The 19,379-nt window shown below is 49.9% G+C and overlaps 6 protein-coding genes across 6 annotated transcripts; 2 read left to right on the top strand and 4 right to left on the bottom strand.

Annotated features, from left to right (window-relative positions):
* Nucleotides 1–1,381: 1,381 nt before the first annotated feature.
* N7498_003023 (uncharacterized protein) lies at nucleotides 1,382–3,098 on the bottom strand (the record flags this gene model as incomplete). Its single annotated transcript, XM_058450085.1, has 2 exons — nucleotides 1,382–1,685; nucleotides 1,747–3,098. 2 exons carry the CDS (start codon nucleotides 3,096–3,098, stop codon nucleotides 1,382–1,384), a joined length of 1,656 nt encoding a protein of 551 aa, XP_058312429.1.
* A 3,837-nt stretch (nucleotides 3,099–6,935) lies between these two features.
* Nucleotides 6,936–8,758, top strand: N7498_003022 (MDR family MFS transporter; the record flags this gene model as incomplete). Its single annotated transcript, XM_058450084.1, has 4 exons — nucleotides 6,936–7,121; nucleotides 7,170–7,549; nucleotides 7,604–8,033; nucleotides 8,081–8,758. 4 exons carry the CDS (start codon nucleotides 6,936–6,938, stop codon nucleotides 8,756–8,758), a joined length of 1,674 nt encoding a protein of 557 aa, XP_058312428.1.
* Nucleotides 8,759–9,922: 1,164 nt separating this feature from the next.
* On the top strand, nucleotides 9,923–11,176 carry N7498_003021 (uncharacterized protein; the record flags this gene model as incomplete). Its single annotated transcript, XM_058450083.1, has 1 exon — nucleotides 9,923–11,176. The coding sequence occupies one exon, from the start codon at nucleotides 9,923–9,925 to the stop codon at nucleotides 11,174–11,176; it is 1,254 nt and encodes a 417-aa protein (XP_058312427.1).
* Nucleotides 11,177–11,671: 495 nt separating this feature from the next.
* Nucleotides 11,672–13,284, bottom strand: N7498_003020 (putative MFS sugar transporter; the record flags this gene model as incomplete). The annotated part of the gene is made up of 3 exons (XM_058450082.1): nucleotides 11,672–12,286; nucleotides 12,339–12,859; nucleotides 12,909–13,284. The coding sequence occupies 3 exons, from the start codon at nucleotides 13,282–13,284 to the stop codon at nucleotides 11,672–11,674; spliced, it is 1,512 nt and encodes a 503-aa protein (XP_058312426.1).
* Nucleotides 13,285–13,773: 489 nt separating this feature from the next.
* N7498_003019 (UDP-glucose 6-dehydrogenase) lies at nucleotides 13,774–15,700 on the bottom strand (the record flags this gene model as incomplete). The annotated part of the gene is made up of 2 exons (XM_058450081.1): nucleotides 13,774–14,976; nucleotides 15,026–15,700. Coding segments are annotated over 2 exons (1,878 nt in total), but the record flags the coding sequence as incomplete, so codon positions are not given.
* A 1,881-nt stretch (nucleotides 15,701–17,581) lies between these two features.
* Nucleotides 17,582–18,819, bottom strand: N7498_003018 (uncharacterized protein; the record flags this gene model as incomplete). The annotated part of the gene is made up of 4 exons (XM_058450080.1): nucleotides 17,582–18,031; nucleotides 18,086–18,308; nucleotides 18,359–18,534; nucleotides 18,586–18,819. The coding sequence occupies 4 exons, from the start codon at nucleotides 18,817–18,819 to the stop codon at nucleotides 17,582–17,584; spliced, it is 1,083 nt and encodes a 360-aa protein (XP_058312424.1).
* Between the last annotated feature and the right edge of the window lie 560 nt (nucleotides 18,820–19,379).

Genomic DNA, 19,379 nt, shown 5'->3' with positions numbered 1-19,379 from the left:
TGCAACCGGTGCCCACCGGTGGTCTCGCCTCTAGGTGGGGGCCATGTGGGAACGAAGATGGTCCAATTATGACCCCCTCCTCAAATTATCCTACACCTGCTCTTATTTTCACCGCAAGTTTCGAGGGCTTGGATTTTTATATCACACTCCAACCGATTTCGTGAGAACCTCCGTAATGCCTTTCTACTAATGCCTTAGAACTAATAATGACTTATGAGGCGTTGTAGGGCAGCAAATGTTGCCTTCAGTCTTGCAGCATGCCTGGGTTTGGGGATTTATGGGCAGCATTTCTGGCCTCGCTCTCAGTAACTCCTAAATGGGCCCCATTATGGTGTATCTTATTCATAGGAGCATTGACGGCCATACTATTGTATCTGAGAGACCAGCTCGGCGAGCCGCCCGTTTCTCCCTTAGACGTGTCGATCTTTCTGTTGTGGCCTACTGCCCTATTGTGTTATACTGTTAGGAAAGGGGTTCGCCTTGAATGGCCTTTACCTGTTGTGACAGAACTTCTTGGCTGGTCAATTCTCCTGGTCCTGTGGATGGCTGGCACTTTTGTGTTCTATCGTCGAACAGGACGATCTTGTATGTTGTGCGCCTCTCGAGCTTCAGGCTTGGTTATTAACATTTTAGTCTAGGGCGTGGCCGCAAGAATCGTCCTTACAAGAATCGGAGCAAACAACCGCTATATAGAGGATTTATTCCGAGGCTGAATATGGGCTTGCTTACCCCCCTTTATCCCGCCTACTACATAGGTGATTCGACCGGATCGGAAGTTGAATACATGGTACCTGCATTCTCATAATACCAGGCTTCTTTGACCAAGGTCGTCTACTGGTGAATTGGACATCAAAGAGATTTGAGCAAAGCTACAGATGTCATTGTTTGGCGTATTGAAGGACACACCCAAAACATGGGAAAGGCGCGGAGATGCCAATCTCTTTCTTAACCTTGGAAAACGCCCAGAAGATGTGCCGAACCCTTTTATCCCCCACTTTTAGGGCAGAACTGGTACTATGTTGTGTAGATCAGTGGACCAATACCACCTCAGTCCTACAACGTAGCCCGGAGATTTACTCCTTGGAAAACACGTGTAGTGCACCAAGTGGGTTTGACAGTCGACCATCTCGGCGGCCCCAAATCATCCAAGGACAAACCTAAACTTTGGAGATCATCGCACCACAGATCGAGATCTACAGAACCAAGTGGAGCACCAAACGGTATTCAATTAAATATGAAACAAATAATCAGTCTAACAAGGGTATTGGACCGTTCTGAACAGGATTCGACATGAAAAGAAGGAAACTCGGCGAGCCGAGGGCAAGTCGTGAGATCGTCACGGCATGCCGGTCCCGAAGGACAGGGTTGAGTGAGAAACCGCTTATATCTCCTCATTGGAGTTACTATCACTAGCCTTCTCGTTGTGCTCAACGTGCTGGTGGTTGCGGGCAGCGTTCTTGGCGGGGTTGCTGAGAACGCCGACGCGGCGAACGGCATCGTCCTCGATATCATCCAGAGTACGGAGGAGCTCGCCGTTGGAACCGTACATGTGCGGCTCGTCACGGGCGAGAGAGACGCAGTTGAAGACGTTGGTGGTCTTGTGGAAAATGCGGTCCATTTCTTCCAGAGAGCGGCAGGTGGTCTCGGGGAAGAAGAAGTAGACGACCGGGACGATGGCGGCGTTACTATATGGAGATATGGAGGTTAGTAGTGAATGGGAGTAGACGAGAGGGGAGAGGGACGTACATCACAGCGAAGATGATATAGGTTTGATAGCCGATGTTGGCAAAGGCGATGGGGGTGATCATGACGACCATGAAGTTCCAGATCCAGTTGGACGAGGTTGAGAGGGCGTTGGCCGGAGCACGAATCTTCAGGGGCACGATCTCGGCAGGATACAGCCAGGTCATGCCGAGCCAGCCGACGGCGAAGAATGAGTTGAAAACAAAGAGGAACACCGCCTGGGCAATACCAGCCTGGGTCCCCTTCGATGTCCCTTTGTGGGCAGCAGAGATATTGTCGGTGATGGCCAGGATGACCATGGAGAGCGACATGCCAACAGCGCCGAAGATCATCAGAGTGCGACGACCGAACTTCTCAACAGTGAACACGGCCACCCAAGAAGCAATAAAGTACTCGGTGCCGTTGAGGGCAGCAATCAGACGAGACATGGTACCGCTCATGCCGACCTGCTTCTCGAGCAGAGTGGGAATGTAATAGGTGATCAGGTTGATACCGGAGATCTGCTGGAACATCTGGTTGATGTAGGCGAGCATAGTACGGTGGAAATGGCGGTCCTCGCCCATGGTGAACATGTCGCGGAATGAACCCTTGGCCATCTCGAGTACGGTAGCCTTGATAGCGGTGAACTCGGTATCGATGAAGAGCTCGTCGGTGTCATCACCCATCAGACAGGTCAGAACTTCACGGGCCTCCTCTTCGCGACCCTTCAAGATGAGCCAGCGGGGGGACTCGGGAAGGAACATGACTGCGCCCAAGATGATCAAAGCGAAGAAGATCTGGAAGGCCAGCGGGAATCGCCAGGCGACTTCGTTGGGATCGGCAAACATGAGACCGAAGTCAATCCAGTAACTGATCGTGATACCGCAGGTAATCATAGCACCCTCGATCATGACCATTTGACCACGGCGATGAGACTTGCAGCACTCGGATTGCCACGTAGGAACGGTAGAAGTGTTGATGCCGTTTCCGAAACCAGTCACCAGACGACCGACGACGAGCTGTGCGAGCTCATACGAGGAACATTGCAGGATAGCACCGATACACATGATGAAGGAGCCGATGAAGATGGCCTTGCGGCGACCCAGCATGTTACCGAGCCAGATAGTGGGGATGGAACCGGCGAAACATCCCAGGTTGTACGCGGCGACGGTGATACCCTGACGAGTGGATTGGGCACTAGAGTCATTGGTGGTGGTGTCGATACTCGGGAAGTATTTGTTGAAGGACTTGAGGGTGAGCAGACCACCGGTGACACCCTGATCGTAACCGAACAGCAAGAAATCCATACCGGCCAGAACGCCGATGGCAATTTGAAGCTTGATGCCATTGAGGCCCAAGAACCGTTTGGTAGGCATCTTGGAGAGGAGTGAACGTCTCCTTGGGTTTTTTTTCCCTTTTCTTTGTCTATACCATTCAACGGGCCGAGAGAGACCAAGATAGACAAGACCGAGCCAGCCGGAGAGAGACGCGAAAGTAATTAAAAAAAACGACGTAGATCCACGGGGACGCGGACGCGGACGGGTTTTTAAACAGCCTCACGCCGTGCATGGGGCCATGACCCCAATGACCAGGGGTTTTTCCTGGCTTAGTACCGTTCTCGCAGCAGCCGAGCCGGGCCAGAAGCAGCAGACGTGATTCGAGAGGCAGACGGATCCACCTGCTATGGGGACAGACTCATGGCACGGACATTTCGGGCCAGCCAGAGGCAACGGTCCCCGCGGCCGATTCCATCTCGTTTGGATCTCGACGTGAAAGTCGGGGCCACGCGAGGGTCTGCCAATGAGACCCGGCACGGAACCGGGCGAAGGGTTCGGCTTCACCAGGTTCGGTTAGTTTCGGTTTGGGCCTCTGACTCCTCAGCTCCCCAGGTTTAGTAGAAACCCCGCCGATCGGGCCTGTCAGGTTTTGCCTTTCGATGGAGTCTTCGTCTCCACGCGACCCTCTCTCCGCACACAGAAAATCGGGTCCGAAGTGGGATCTGGGGGCCCCTCATCGGACCTACGTAGCTATACAGTACGCCGGATGATGATTTTATTTTCTGGGGCAACGGTAAACCTACACACGGGCAGATCTTTCCAAGGGGCGAGGGTGGCAACCCTAATCGCGTCCACGATTCCCATGTAGCAAGAGATGCGGTACACGCTCAAACCCAAGCTACCGGGAAAGAAACGAGCGACTTGGCGCGGAGCACAAACCGATTCGCCAAGCGGCCAAGTGGCCAAGTCCAAGTCAAGATAGGATAAGCTACCACAAGCCACCGAGTGGGAGGCTTCTCTGTAACCCAGTGTCGACCACTCATCGGACATCCTCCGAGCGTTGCCCCTCGCCATTTCAAGGAACCAACAGCCATCGATGACCGCCCTGATTTTCCACGTGCCGCAAACCGCACAATCGAAAGAAACAAAGAAACATCGCCATCACCGTCGCCGGGTTACAACTTCCCCATGATCCAGTCGTAGCCTCCGCTGAAAGCGCACTAATTGAACTCCACCGCACCAACGCGAGACCGGCGACATAACATCTCCCCATTGGCCTCCCCATTCGTGTAGCGCGGTTCCGTCCGAAGTCTGGGGGATGCACAGTGCGACCTGCCCAGATAGGCAGTTCCGGTCAGTCTTTCCGTCTCGCATGGCCTGAGTCCATGGACATGGTCGGCCCCCCTTGCGATATTCCATTCTAGAATGGCGTCGGGGCCCCATGATGCCGTGATCGGGCTGGGCGCCTCCCGCCCGCCACTGAGGTCATTCGTGACTCGGGGCTTTGGTTTTTATTATGGTTCAGCCATGGCGTGGAGATCACGGAAGGGGCCCCTCCGAAGCCTTTGCCCGTGCTGTATCCGTATGCTGTACCCGTATGCTGCACCCGTATGCTGTATGCCGTGTCGCAGGAGGCGCAGGAGGCGCAGCTATCCTGGCCGCTGTACTCCGTACGTAAAATGAGGATACACGAGACTCGCTAGGTTTTTGCTGGATGGACCGTTGACTCTTTGATCTTCGAGATAGGGGCTGAACACCGGAATTTTTTATTTTTTATTTTTTATTTCTTATTTTTACTTGGCCTCTATCGACAGTCTGTAGATGTCGATCTGTGATCCGTCTCCGATTCCTGTCTGCTCGGTGCGAACACGATCGCCGCTGCGAGGTAACCAAGCCGTGGATGCCATTGGCAAGTCACCTTGTTCTGCTGGGGCTGAAGGATGCGGCTCTCCGGCCGGGCTCAATGTTGATCGACGAGGCGTAGTTCCAACGCCCGACCGGGTTTCCTTCGTGATCGATCTATGAGAAAACGCGGCCGTTACTTCTAGAACCATGGGGCGTCCATCGCTGGGGTCCCCCATGGATCGCGGGGCGCTGAGGATGGTCCTTTCCTGTACGACGTGCATCCTGCGAGACGCGATACTCCACGGATGATCAATGCCGGTGGTCTTCACCGCTCGAAGGGCAAGGGCGTCTCTAGAAGCTAAATCGCTCGAAGGTGTGTCTCTGTTGTTTCCCTGCAGGATTCATCTGGGCGCTCTTGGCCGTCGTTGGAAACTCCGAGGCTGCGCTCGGAACCGGGGATGTCCATGTAAGATGCATTCATTATCTTGCGTAGCACGCGATTGATGAATTGGCTTTCATTGGAGCAATTGTGCAATCTGCTCACTCTTGGAGCCTTGGAAACACCCGAGATCTGGTTCACGTCGCAAGTCACTTACCGTTTCTTCGACCCTACAGTAGCTCAATCTGATATTCCCTGCTCTAAGATCTATCAATTCAATTTTTCACGTCCAACCGATACATATTCACGATCAACAAACTACCCACGCTAATGCATGAGCCAAAGCATGCAAGTAATGGCACATACATCACCTCGGACAACCTCCCTGAAACCATTAGACCTGCTTCTTGCGCATGCAAATCTCACCGCTTCACCCCATCAACTCCCTTCAACGTTCACTTAGAAGGGCCCAACTGACAGATGACATCGTGCAGATAAGCAAGCGCGGAACCCAAGCCCACACGATCCAGGAATTTCCCTAGGGCATTCCTCGGCACTACGCTGGCCCAAGCGAGTGGGACCCCTTTGGGATCTACTTTGCTCATGCGCCGGACTTCGGGGACTTATGCCCCTTCTTCTATCCCTGGCCAACTTTGGAACTTGAATTCACAGGAACCACTTTACCCCGAATTGATATGACCCATGAATCGAGATTATGAGCCCTTGTGTCTCTCCCGTAAATAGAGATACCGTCCGTTTAAAGATTTCATCATGTGTCACCATCCCTATATTCAAATTTTGACATGAGGAAGCATTAGCACCCGCTTGTATCACATCAACTCGGATATCACCAGCTCAGTGTATTGGGCTCAACCTACGAAGGCGTTATGTTATGCCTGTGCGATGGTTTACTCTGGGACATGGGGACCGACAGGTTGAAGGCGCCAATTCGAGTCTTGTCCCTGGCCCAAGGAGGGCCACACATGCGTTCTAATGGCACAAGTACCTTACACCTGGAGGGAAGCCCCATTGAATGCCTGGCCAGCACAAACTTTCGAAGCAGGAAAAGAACAATCTATCGGACAACCCGCTGATCGGCCTCAAGTGCTTCTATATATCCGTCGGGATTTTATTGGTACGCAGTTCGCTCAGATGACGACAGATAATAATCCAGTCACGTTGTTGAAATCTCCGTGTCGCGGATAATTCAAAGCTAAAAACAACATAGAATCTGACGAGGCCAAGCACATTTTCTTCGGAATGTAGGGACACGGACTCTACCGAAATCAGGGATCATTTACCAGAGGATAGCTACGCGACAAGGCAAAAGTACCAATGAATCCTTATCTCGCTTTTCAAGATCGGATTATAATTTCCAAAAGATCTGAAGAACCACACTCGTGGAACGAATAAAAACATCTAGTTGGGGCAAGTTCGCGTAGTGATGGAGCCGGAACATACCACCAAGCAACGTGGAATGTGTGCAAGAGCTCCAGCACGTACAAGCTCCTGTACCCCCTTGCTTGAAATGATGGGTTACAACCGGTATTAAGGTTGCAGTTCTACAAGAGCTAAAAGCTGGATCCTGGGGGGAAGCTTGGCTACTTACCTTCAACTCTTCTCTCTCAAATTATCCGAATGTTCCAACATACTTGACTCCGAAAAGTTTTTACGGTCTACGGGAATAGACCGGAAAGCTTTCTCGTGGTTTCATGGCCGACAGTTCAGGGATGCGCGATTGTCATGATGGATATATCGAAAACGAATACCGAGATGATATCCCACTAAAAGAGTCTGGGAGTGACGACAGTGCGGATGATGAGAAGAAATACCCGACGACTGCAAAGCTGGTTCCTATTCTTGTAGGACTGTGCTTTCAGTCTTTTTGCATCGCGCTGGTGAGAGTGGCCTGAACATTGACGTAATGTGAGCTGACCCTTTTTTAGGATAACACCATCCTTGCGACTGCAGTCCCAAAGATCACGGAGCAGTTCAATTCCCTCGAAGACCTGTCTTGGTATGCAAGTGCCTATCTCTTGACGACCTGCGCGGTTACCCTCCCGTTCGGCAAGATCTACACGTACTACTCCACCAAATGGACGTATGTAATCGCCCTAGGGCTGTTCGAGATGGGTTCTTTGATATGTGCTGTGACGCCGACGTCGAAAGGCCTGATATTGGGAAGAGCGATTGCTGGGATCGGATCCGGGGGGTTATCTCCGGGTGCTCTATTGGTGCTGGCCAACAGCCTGCCGCTTCATCGCCGAGCGCTCTATTTCGGAATCATTGGCAGTACCAGCGGCATTGCAACGGTGACGGGGCCACTGTAAGAATATGTCCCATTTCAAAAACTTGAAGATATTTGCTGATAATATGATAGACTGGGTGGTCTATTGACTGACAGAGCCAGCTGGAGATGGTGTTTCTATATCAACATCCCCCTCGGTGCCATTACTGCGCTGTTCATCACTCTTTTCTTCAAGGACTCTCCAAGACACACAAAGATCGAGCCGGGAAAGATGAATCAGCTGCAGCGGATGGATCCTATTGGAATCCTCGTCTTTATCCCCGCCATCATTTGCATCCTTTTGACCCTTCAGTGGGGAGGCACTAAATATGAATGGTCCAACCCGCGCATCATTTCAATGTTTGTTCTCTTCGGAGTTTTCGGAGCTTTGTGGTGCGCCGTTCAGTTCTGGAAACAAGAAGAAGCGACCGTTCCACCTCGACTTCTCAAGAATCGAAATGTTCTTGGCGCTGTGATTCATGCAATGTTTCTGGGAGGCTCATTCTTTGTCTTCGGCTTCTATGTAAGTCTGAGACGTCTTCTAAACTTGGCTTGTTACTGACTTCACAGCTCCCAATCTGGTTCCAAGCTATCAAGGAGGATTCAGCATCGGAGTCAGGCATCAACAACCTCCCCATGGTCGTATCGATGATCGTCTGCTCGGCAATCGGCGGTCTCCTCGTGAATCTCATCGGATATTACACACCGCTCATGTACCTTGGAAGTACCCTTCTCACAATCGGATCAGGGCTATGCACCACGTTCAAAGTCAACACCGGCCACGGCTCGTGGATCGCATATCAGGTCATTATAGGAATGGGCGCAGGAGTCGGTTTCCAGCAGTGTATCAACGCACTCCAAACAGTTCTACCACTGCACGATATCCCAGTTGGAATCGCCATCATCACCTTCGCACAGAGCCTGAGCGGGGCTCTCTTCATATCCATTGCCCAGAACGTCTTTCAAAACCGGCTCGTTGCCAATCTCGCTCAAAACGCACCAAATATCAACCCAGCCGTTGTTATTGAAGCTGGCGCAGCGAATCTGGCAGACCGACTCCCGAAAGATATCCTCCCCCCCTGTGCTATATGCATACAACATCGCTGTTACTCAGACATTCTATGTATCGGTGGCTACAGCCGCACTCTCGTTCTTCGGAGCGAGTCTTGTGGAGTGGAAGTCTATGAGACGATCAAAGGAGTCCAAGCAGTGTTCTTGAAGGAGTTGGCGGTGTTGTCTGAGCGTTGAGCGTTGATCTTGATTCATTCATGACCTTGTACACATGTGAATAAATCTTCCATTATTTGGGAGTACTCAGTGCTAGTGTTAATAAGGGTCGGATTTTTGTATTTAAATCGAATGAATGAAAGGAATTGAGTAACATGCGCTGCCGTATTCATTGATTTTCTAAACATCTCTGCTTTGAAATCAACCCACGTAGAGGACTCGTTGACACGTTGACATAGTGTAGCATGATTCTGCATGATGATGTTATCTTAATTGCAGCGATGATTTGCACCACACCACCAGGTGACGGTAACTTGGACGCTGAAAATGGCTACATTTGACGCCATTTTAAGCGGGTTAATTACCCGAATTTTAGTCATTAAATCCACACGTGACTGATTTCGACCCACTTTTACTATGTGCTCACTGAAGTAGTTAACAAAACCAGAATTTGTCTTCTCGTCTTCTCTGCATAGCCAATATTTTGCTACTCTTCATCATATTCAATATTCTCCCTTGTTACTCAAGAATTGAGAACCATGGACCGACTGCCACTAGAGATTAAGCATCTCATCGCCAAATGGGTGAGCCCCTTTCTAACGTGACAACAAACAGCTCTGATCAAGGCGGCAGACAGGCGACGAGTCCAAGGGAAGCCTTCAAGCGCTATCTCAAGTAAATCGAGAATGGAATAGAATTTCTGGATCACTCTTATACCACCATATCATCATCCGCTTGAGAGATGGGGAAACTCCCCACAAACTGCTCTATCTGCCGGATGCCCTACGTGCCCTCACCCAAGTGAGACGACTGAGTATTGTGGCGGAATACCGTATACACCCTCGAAATCTTTATAATCCTTACCACCACATTCGTGATGTTCTAGAAAAAGTGAATTTAGCGGACGCGCCCATCCCCCGAATTAGTGGTTATAGCCCGGGAGATTGGGCTCCTATCATCGATCTCATTCGACAACTGCCTTGTTTGCACGATTTAAATATTCTTGTTCAGAATGGCGGCCCGCTCAAGCTCTTTGAGGCTCTTTCGCAATATCAACCCACTTGTCGAGTGTCTATTTTCACCGCTTGGACTTTTTTTAACCGGGGTGACCTTTGCAACGCCTGGCTTCTTTCGCCATTGCTGCATGCTGTCCACTTCACCTGTTTCGAAAACCCGAACCACAGGATGTTTTGTGAGCATCCCGATAGGATCCTTCAGCGCATTGTGCTACTTGCGCCTCATGTCAGGCAGATTGCATTGCAGATCAGCGCGTTTGGTGAGCGGGGTCCTCAAGAGGATTTTAATGAAACGATCAAGTTAAAGCCGCAAACCGAGATTAAAGAGACACCCTTTCCCGCTAAAATTGAATCACTATCGTGGCCTCTCAATACCAAAATGACAGCCGAGCAGTTCCAGGAGTTGCAAAAAATTACGGATTTTAGTTTCCTGAGATCGTGGACTGTCGGCTGTATTGAAGACTCGACGCTACTTCAGACCATCGTGAATATCCACCCTTTCCGGCAGTTGAGCCGACTCACCCTCGCCTTATTCCAACCGGAGGCGGACGACCAAGGATTTTGGCCCGCTGCGGAGTCGATGTTCAAATCCCTGCCCCCATTGACGTATCTCTGTCTTTTGGGCGCATATGCCCCCAACTTCCTAAGTGGTGCGGTCCTTTGTTGGCATGGACCAACACTGCTCGAGTTGAAAGTGCACAAGGGATCCCATACATGGACTGATCAAGACCTGCGTAGACTTTCAGGTAAGGGACAGATTGGGCCTATATTTTCATCCCAGGATATTTTGGAGGTGGCAGGCCAATGTCCATCTCTACGGAAGCTGTGGATCTGTCTACAAAGATACCGAGGTCTCGAGTCGGATGTCTACGCCGCATTAGGCCGGTTCCCATGCCTTGTGGAGCTCGACCTAGTGCTGAACTGCGTGCCTGAAATGGGTGTCAACAAGATGCCGATCACGCCCCGTGACTTGACCGAGTTTGAAAAAGGCCTAATAGCGGATCGTTGGAATGAGTGCCTTAGATGGTTTACTCGGGACTGTATGATCAATTGTGCTATTGACGAGACTCTGGCCAAAGCAATTTTCACACACATACTCGCAAACCAGGATGCAAGACGCCTTCTACAGCTGAGGATTCACCCTCTGTATGGCCAAAGGAAGAAATATTCTTACAACGGCCCAGGTGGGAGAAACAGAGCCCTGCACTTTGATTTCGAGTTTCTCAAACTGCTGGCTCCCACCTGGACGGTTAAACTTGAATTTCTGACAGGGCTGAGAGCGACAAAGTGCGTCCAGCCTCGCCTCCACCCAGATCGTTTTCAAGATGATACATTATCAATCTTCAAATCCATTTGGACAACCGAACCGGACGCCAATACCTGGCCGCTTGATTGGCATAGCTGGCCTCTACAATCAGTGTAGACCAGACGGATTATATTATCGAGCCTTTGTAATGGACTATATCTTAGCATCATGATAGTCTGAAGTGTAACTGAGGTATATACCAAAAGTTTCTTTCTTCAAAAAACTGCCTTATTTTAAACTCCGGTAAGTTAGGACCAGTTTCAAGGTCGATTCGGGAATCAGATTCATAGATTGTGTATGGCGGCAAGTGTTCGGAGGAGGGGGTTGGCGGTGGTGTTGTTTCAATTTATCAACTCACACTATTCTCCGGGAGTCGATCACTTCTGAAGGCAGCAGTTTTACTGTAACGTAGATTACGCTTTGAGTCTCCTGTATGTACTTGGCATTTGGCAAGACAGCGGTGCCGAGTATATCTTTATCGAATAATCTATCATGCAAGTCTAGTATCCAATTTATACGTCTAATATCCAATCTATGGTGTGTAATGTATGTCATGACCGTCCTGCGTGTTCTCGAGAGTTGTCGTTCAAAGTTCGTATCGTGAAGTATCCGTTAGGCCGTCGATTTAATGATGGGTCGTCGCAAAGAGTTGAAGGGGTTCTTTCTTCCGGAAGTTTTATGTTTAAACGCCTCCTCGATTTCGTCCAAGGATCGGCCCTTGGTTTCGTGCATAAAGACCGCACACACAAGAGCAGTGAGGATGGAGCAACCACCAAACAGGAAATATGCTCCGAAAGAGCTTTTAGCCAAAAGAATAGGCGTTGTGAGAGCAACCAAGAAGTTGGCGATCCAGTTTGAGGAATGACCCAGGGTTGTTGCCGATGCACGGGTGCGACTCGGATGGATCTCGGGCACGTAGATCTTGATGCTGACTGCCCATGTCATAGAGTAGATGACGGCAAAAATGTAAATGGCAACGATTACAACCCAGCGGCCAGCTCCAAATGTCCCGTGAACGGCATTTCCTGCGTACAGTCCACCAATCAAGAACATGACAATGCCTAGTCCAATGCCACCATAAATGACACTGCCTCGGCGGCCCCATTTGTCTGCGTAAAGCAATCCGAAAATAGTCACACAGAATATTACGAGTGCCGAAATGCCGGAGGCAAAGAAGCTTGCTTCTGATGAGGCAAGTCCGGCCTGCTGGAAGAGCAATGGAGCGTACTAAAGAGGATGTTAGAGCACCGGAAAAACAAACAAGGAGTTCTGAACATACGTAGAGCACACAGTCAATACCACTAAGCTGCTGCATGCTCATCATGAAGACAACAAGAGCAGTGCGCGACCGAACATCTTTGGAGAATATGTCGAAGAGTTTGCCCATGACGCTCTCCTTGTGGTTGTCGGTCGTTTCCACGACGCTTTTCCTGGTCTCCGAATTTCCTGTAGGGGCGGAAACTTCAACTGTCTCTGACTCCAGTTCAACTTTTTCGCGCTCAGCGTGGCTGACACCCAATTTATCCCATGCCTGCTCTGCCTCTTCCCGGCGGCCGTGCAATGTCAACCATCTCGGGGACGGAGGCAGAAAGAAAAAGGTTGAAATACAAAGCAGCATTGATAGCGATGCAAGAAGAATAAATGGGGTGCGCCAGGAGAGCGATGATTTGATACCCGAAGATCCATAACAAGTGAAATACCCCGTCATGATCCCCGAAGTAATCACCAATTGTGGACCCGTCGTCAACATACCCCGAGTACTGGTGGGTGAAATTTCCGCAATATACACCACAAGAGTGCCTATAAAAGGGTTAATAAAGTCCAAGGTAGTATCTTCGCAACGCAGTACCTAGGAAAAGCCCCTCTCCCAATCCCTCTACAACTCTCCCAGCGATAAACATCCCAAGCGAGACAGCAGCAGCTTCAATAGCAGCCCCAACCCCAAAAATAAAAACACCAATGCTGATGCCTTTCGACCGACCGAGTTTATCAGCAAGGTGGCCAGCGAAGAAGGAAGAAAGAGCAGCAGGAATCAGAATCGAGGAAACAATAAGGCCGTGAATGGTCGCATTTTGGCTACCTCCAAATGAAGCCTTGAAATCTCTCATATCGGTGACCGGGCCGATCACACCCGTATCCATTCCGAATAGGATGCCATTTGCAGAGCACAGCGTGCTGGCCAAAACATATGGTGGTGCTTTCTTCATGTAACTGTGAATTGCCATTTTAGAAATTATCCGGTGCCAAGACCGAGATTTTATTAACCGATTGGGTTGCCTGGCATTGAAATAGGCCAAGCGAATGCAAGAAGTGAAGTACAAGTACCAAAACAGGCAGCAAATATGACAAGAGAATCGAAACCAAGAGAGAAATCTAATCTCCCCGGAGGAAAAGAGCTGTGGAGATGGAAAAAATCTGTTGTAATCCCCCTCCCCCACGTGCACCCCACTACTCCACCAGATAACAGCGGAGATTCTCGGTGGCCGCCTTATCACTGCGGGTAAAATCCTATGAGGCTGAAATAGAATGAATAGAAACTGATATTGATGTGAAGCAAGTAGCAGAGTACGTTGGAACTAATAAGCAAAACAGCTTTTATTGCCCAAGTATACAACGAAAATTAAAAGTACAGCCCGATGGTATAGACATGGCTTGCAACTTACACAGACAACAACTTTGGATATCAAAATCCAAAACTCAATCAGCTTAGAATGCTAGACCGCCAGACCAGCAGACCCGATGCTTTCAACGCGGATGCCCAGCTTGGTCATTTCTGGAATGTTGATGATACACCGACCATCGAACAGCCACCTGGGAGATCCCATCTCCCCGGCGATTTTCTTCCAGTTAACCATTTCTTTCGGAACATTTTTGCTTGACCCGAAACTCGGTTCTCCGTAGGTCGCTCCTGATTGACAGTCTGGGCAATCGGCAGAGCAATCCGGCTCGGTGTTGAACCGTGCATGGAAGGATGGCGCGATATGGGAAGAGACGATGTCTATATGAGTCGTAGTTTGCGGCTTCTGGAGTACCTTGGTCTTGGATGGTGAAGGGTTCACAGCAACTGGGGTATTCCGGAATTCAGGGAAATCGGTAACAATCAAAATCGCGTTGGAGCCAGCACAGGCCTCATAGACATTAGAGTAGACTTTCACACACCCGCCATCTTCGCTGAGGACCGAGGGACCATAGGGCTGCAGGGCCCGGACCTCGTTTTCAATGACAAGACGGTTGCAGCAAGGATCAAAGATAGCAATTTCGTACGGGTTCTCATCTAAAAGCGTCTTGATGATTTCGAGTGCAGGTGCTTCTCGAGTGTCCGAGGTGTTGGGCTTGAAGGCGTAACCCAAGATACAGATCTTTTTCGTGACGAGTGTACTGTTTAAGTGGCGGATGACTCTCGCAGCGAAGCGATCTCTTTGGTACTCATTCATCACGTTGACCTGCCGCCAGTAGTGTGCAACTTCGTCCAGGCCAAGGGATTCGGCAATGTACGCCAAGCTGGCAATATCTTTCTTGAAGCACGAGCCACCGAATCCAATACCCGCTCGCAGGAATGACTTGCCCAGCCGGGTGTCCATCCCGATGGCCGCGGAGATCTCATTGACCTCGGCGCCTGTCGCTTCGCAGATTGCTGAAATGCTGTTGATACTGCTCAGGCGCTGAGCGAGCATAGAGTTTGCGACAAGCTTGGCCAGCTCAGAGGACCATACATTGGTCGTGAGTATGCGCGATCGATCGATCCAAGATGCATAGATTCCTGTTAGAGATTCTGCAGCGGCTCGTCCCTCGGCTGTAGGGGCAGAACCAATGATGATACGGTCTGGATGGAGGAGGTCTTGAACAGCTGTTCCTGCAGCAAGGAACTCGGGGTTTGACAGGATTTCGAAATGTTCACCAGGCCTTTGGATTCTGATCTGTAAAACGTGAGTGTCAAGGAGCACCACCAAGGGCAATAGAGCGTACCATCTCTTGAATCATTTCTGCAGTTCTGCAAGGCACCGTCGACTTCTCGACGATAATAGTGTTGTTCTTCGCATGACGCACAACTTCCGCAGCTACTGCTTCGAAGGCTGTCATGTCCGTTGCGCTGCCTCTTCCAGTGCCGCGCACTTTTGTCGGGGTGTTTACCGCAATGAAAACGGCGTCCGATCTCTGGATGCATTGGGATACATCGGTGGAGAAGAAAAGATTGGGCATTCTTGATTCAAGCTCCGAGGCTACATAATTCTTCACAGAATCATTTCCCTCCTGAGAGCCTTGCAAACCATCACGAGCAATACGCACAATCTCTGTAAGACCAGGCTCATAGATTGGAAGATGCCGCGAGTTCCATCTTCTGATCCGACGGTCGTCTTTATCAACAACCGTAACTTTCACGTGTTGGTTCTTGTAGGCAATAATAGCAGCTGTCGGTCCACCGACGTAACCGGCACCAACAACACAGATGTTTTGAATGGCCCGTGGAGGAACACTGTGATCGACATCACTGTTTGGATCGGGTGACTTCTCGCGATAAGAGCTATCCGTCTCGTCGGTGCTATCATCAAGGCGGGGACTGCCGGATTGACTTCTGTCTGGTGTACTTGGTACAGTACAGAGATCGCCGGAGACATTCGTCTCGAAATCCGCTGTAGACTCGCTTGACATCATAATAGGAGTAAACAGCCAAGTCAAAAAGATGGGGAGATAACTCAGGAGAATAAAAAAATAAAAGCGTAGAAATGCGGAGCTCTGAGCGTGGTTTGCAGCTTCAAGACCCTAGGGGGAGATTGCTTATTGTAAATGTGGTCCCTGCTAACGCCACACTTGCCCTGGCCAGTGAAAGATTGGAAAGATAATAGTAACGAGATTTAATGCAACCCAAGCTCGGCAAAACCACCGAGCGACGAAGCAAAATACGGGAATCACAGCCTGATCATACAGTCTGAAATACACACTAATAATATTCACGCGACTTGTCTTGTCAAGGTATTCCCACTGGAAATACAGTCTATAAACTAACGTGCTTTCTGCTGACCAACTTTACTGATTCACGCCTTCGCGATCAGAGGAATTATAACCAAGTTCAGAAATCCATAGCGTCATTTCTGTCTTAGAATCTGCGAAAAACCCTTTCTGTATATGAAGAACCGTCGAAATGATAGATCACGCATAGAATATATGCAATCTGCAGATGAGGATGCAATACACTCAGTACCACCAAGACGGGTAAAGTTGCCCCCGCCAGAAACCGAGTCGTACTCGTACGTGTCCGGGGATAAGAAAAAGGGGAACCTCGTATTTTGCTTTTTATTTGACCTGTAATTTACCTGATCTTCGCTGGGATTGACCGAGGCCTTCCCGCCATCCAGTCATCCAAGTGCATGCGATCAACATTCTTCACCTTCATACTGAGATCATTTGACTGCGCTTTTCCTTACGCGGCGTTTTAGGTACCAGATAGCTCCCTTGCAAACATGTTATCTGAGCATTTCTCGCCGCTCTCTGCCCTCTCCCAGCATGGTATCGATTGCCTTGGTGCATCTGGGTTGCGTTGGGGTCGCTAGCACTAACGCTTGCCAAGCTACCCAGTCCGCAGCTGTGGATGCAGAGTGACCTGGGCGACCGGGGCCGTAGCGAAAACAAGTTCCGCCCACTGGAGACTGAATTGTCGGCCTGTGAGATTGCACGAGGTTCAAACAAGACCCTCTATTGGCAGTGGCTTAGACGCTGTTCATAATGATTTCTGGCCCCCATCTTCTCGGAATGTAACAAACCGAGTATCGGTCAGCCCTACAGCGGCCCACTGTGGCAATCACTTTCCGGATTCCGCTGCTTTCACCGAACTTGCAGGCCGTAAGTATGTTTATTTGCTGACGATCATTTCTAGGACCCTTTAAGATCCTCGTTTCCCTGCCCGAGATTATGGATCCACTTTCATTATAGCTCGGAAGCACCGGCTTTCATGTCTTGGATCGGTCGGTCGGATTTCATTTTAGTAGCCCCCATAACCCCATCTTTGATTTGCTAACAAGTAACTAGTGCCTGTCCGTTCATAGCACCATTTCTCGAGTGGTGTCTCAGCCACTCCACACCAAACAAGGGTCCGAGGACTAGGGCTATGCTGCCAAGGAAAGCACAGGTTATCTCCGTATGCTGACAGCGCTCCACACTGGCTTCGGATACGGTCCGCTCGTTTGTACACGGAACAGGGAACTTGCGGCTTTGTCGGAAACCGAAGCCCAAACAATGTGGTAGCGTAGTGGGAATCCTTGGCAAACGTATGACCTATGGGGGTATCGGGATTTGGAAAGGGAGCTCGCCGCCATTACGAAAATGACGGAAATACGAGTAAAAGATACGAGCTAGTTTTGTGATGATGACTAGGGCTTTATCCAGTTCAGGTATGTATTTCGCCAGATAGATCTAACAAGCAGCCCTTAATAATTAAATCAGGATCAGTAAGTGAGAGACAAGTACAGAACGCGTGGAATGTCCGCGTGAGAAAAATCTATTAAATTTATAATACATGCGTCGAGACTATGTCAAAGTTGCCCGTTTCTTAGAATCCAACTCCACTTTGCTGAAGAATGCACAGCCTGCCAACACCAAGGAGATACCAAGCCCATTCAAAATGTTAATAGAAAAGTCTCCGAAAACGGCAATACCCAAAGCAAGTGTGAGGGCCTGCTTGAGATTGCCACAGACTGTAATAGTAAGAGCTCCCGCAAGTCGGTTCGTCTGGAAGCTCGACACATTTAGCACAAAAGCCAGGCATCCATTGCCAAGAAGGAACAAAACAGTCGTAGTGATCGCAAAAGCCGAAGCGTCCTCAGTCCGCTCGACCATTGCCTTTTGAAACACCGGGATCTCTCCAGCGATGATTGCGATGATAAATGACTGAGCTGCGGCAAGAGGCGACATTCGGAAAAGAAGCTCCATTGGTGGAAGCGCCAGGGAGCCGGTCATCAGGCGATTTGTTGTCACAGTCTAGAAACGTTAGCTTCTGGGTAAAGCGGCCAAGGTGGCCAATATTCTTCATACCTTCACTGCAGCCAAGATCACGCCTCCCAGCGTAACCATTAGGCCCAGAATTGTGTAGTTATAGTCGCCAGCGGTGCACATCCCAGCACCCACGACAATAGGAATCAAGGATAGATATGTCGCCATCGTATAGGACCGAGAGAACCAGACTCGGTAAATCAAAACGGTGAAGAGCGGCACGGTGTTACGAATTATTTGGAAGAATGCTAGCGAAACAAGAGACCTAACGAGGTGAGTAAAAGTCCGGGTAAACAGGACGAGGTGGAGTCATACAGTGACAGATTGGACATCGCAATGTTCGATGTGAAGAGTACGGAAAATGCTCCAAGTATAAGATGCTCTCTCAGGCTGAGTTTCGAGGGCTTGAAGTAGCCCATTTTTAGCATCACGAGGGTTCCGAGGGCGGAGACAGTTGTATGCAGGCATGTTAGGAGCCAAGGAGCTTTGAACTGTAGACACTGTTAGCAAAAGCAGGCACCCTGATCCAAGAGGCTCCTCACAGATCCCAGAATAAATTTATTATAGATAGTGAGGGCCATGCTAAACCCAAAGTACGTCGTGAGCCAGATGCCCTTTAGTGTCGTGGGGGTTTGGTATTCGAGCTCGGCATGTTTGTTGCCCTGCTCGACTTTTTTGTTGGCCTCAAGGTCATCAATATCGCTGCTAGATGTCGATTCATCATTACTGAGAAGAGCGAGCTCTGCCTCTTGCCGTTCTTCGCTCCTGCGGCCCATTTTGGTGGTTCTATGATCGATCCGACGGGGTTGGCGACTGGCGCACGAGGTCGTAAGCAGGGGACAATGAAAAGAAGAAATTGAAGATTTCAAAGCGTTAACAATAGATCTGACCGCTAGTGCAGATTAGTTTTGCGTGCACGAGGCACACATCAAAATTACCTGCCAACGCACAGGTGGCATAAATAATACGGGGCGTTTTTCATCGTACTTCGTAATCGTACTCCGTACAGCGCCGGTGCTCCACCGGGTCTCTCGCGAGACATCTCAAAAAACAGAAAGCCTAATTGCATAGTACGTCAGCCAAGGGTCCATAGACTATAATAGTCACGCCATTGGCCTTGGTCTGCTTAGCCTGAGATCCAATACCGGATTTCGTGGCGCCCGTGGCGCCAGACTAGCCCTGATTTGTGTATCACAAAAGGGGAGAGAACACGACAGGCAGACCCCCCTTTTCGCCCGCTGTTTGATTACCGGCTTTAATCTCCACAGACTGGAGTACTTTGACCCTTGGCACAGGTCCCAGGCGATGCAACCGGGCATGCGACACCTGGACTCGT

Source organism: Penicillium cinerascens (assembly GCF_028974065.1).
Source record: "Penicillium cinerascens strain IBT 15544 chromosome Unknown contig_1_segment0_segment0, whole genome shotgun sequence".
NCBI lineage: Eukaryota > Fungi > Ascomycota > Eurotiomycetes > Eurotiales > Aspergillaceae > Penicillium > Penicillium cinerascens.
The sequence above is the reverse complement of the archived record's forward strand: the minus strand, read 5'-3'. Positions and strand labels throughout refer to the sequence as shown.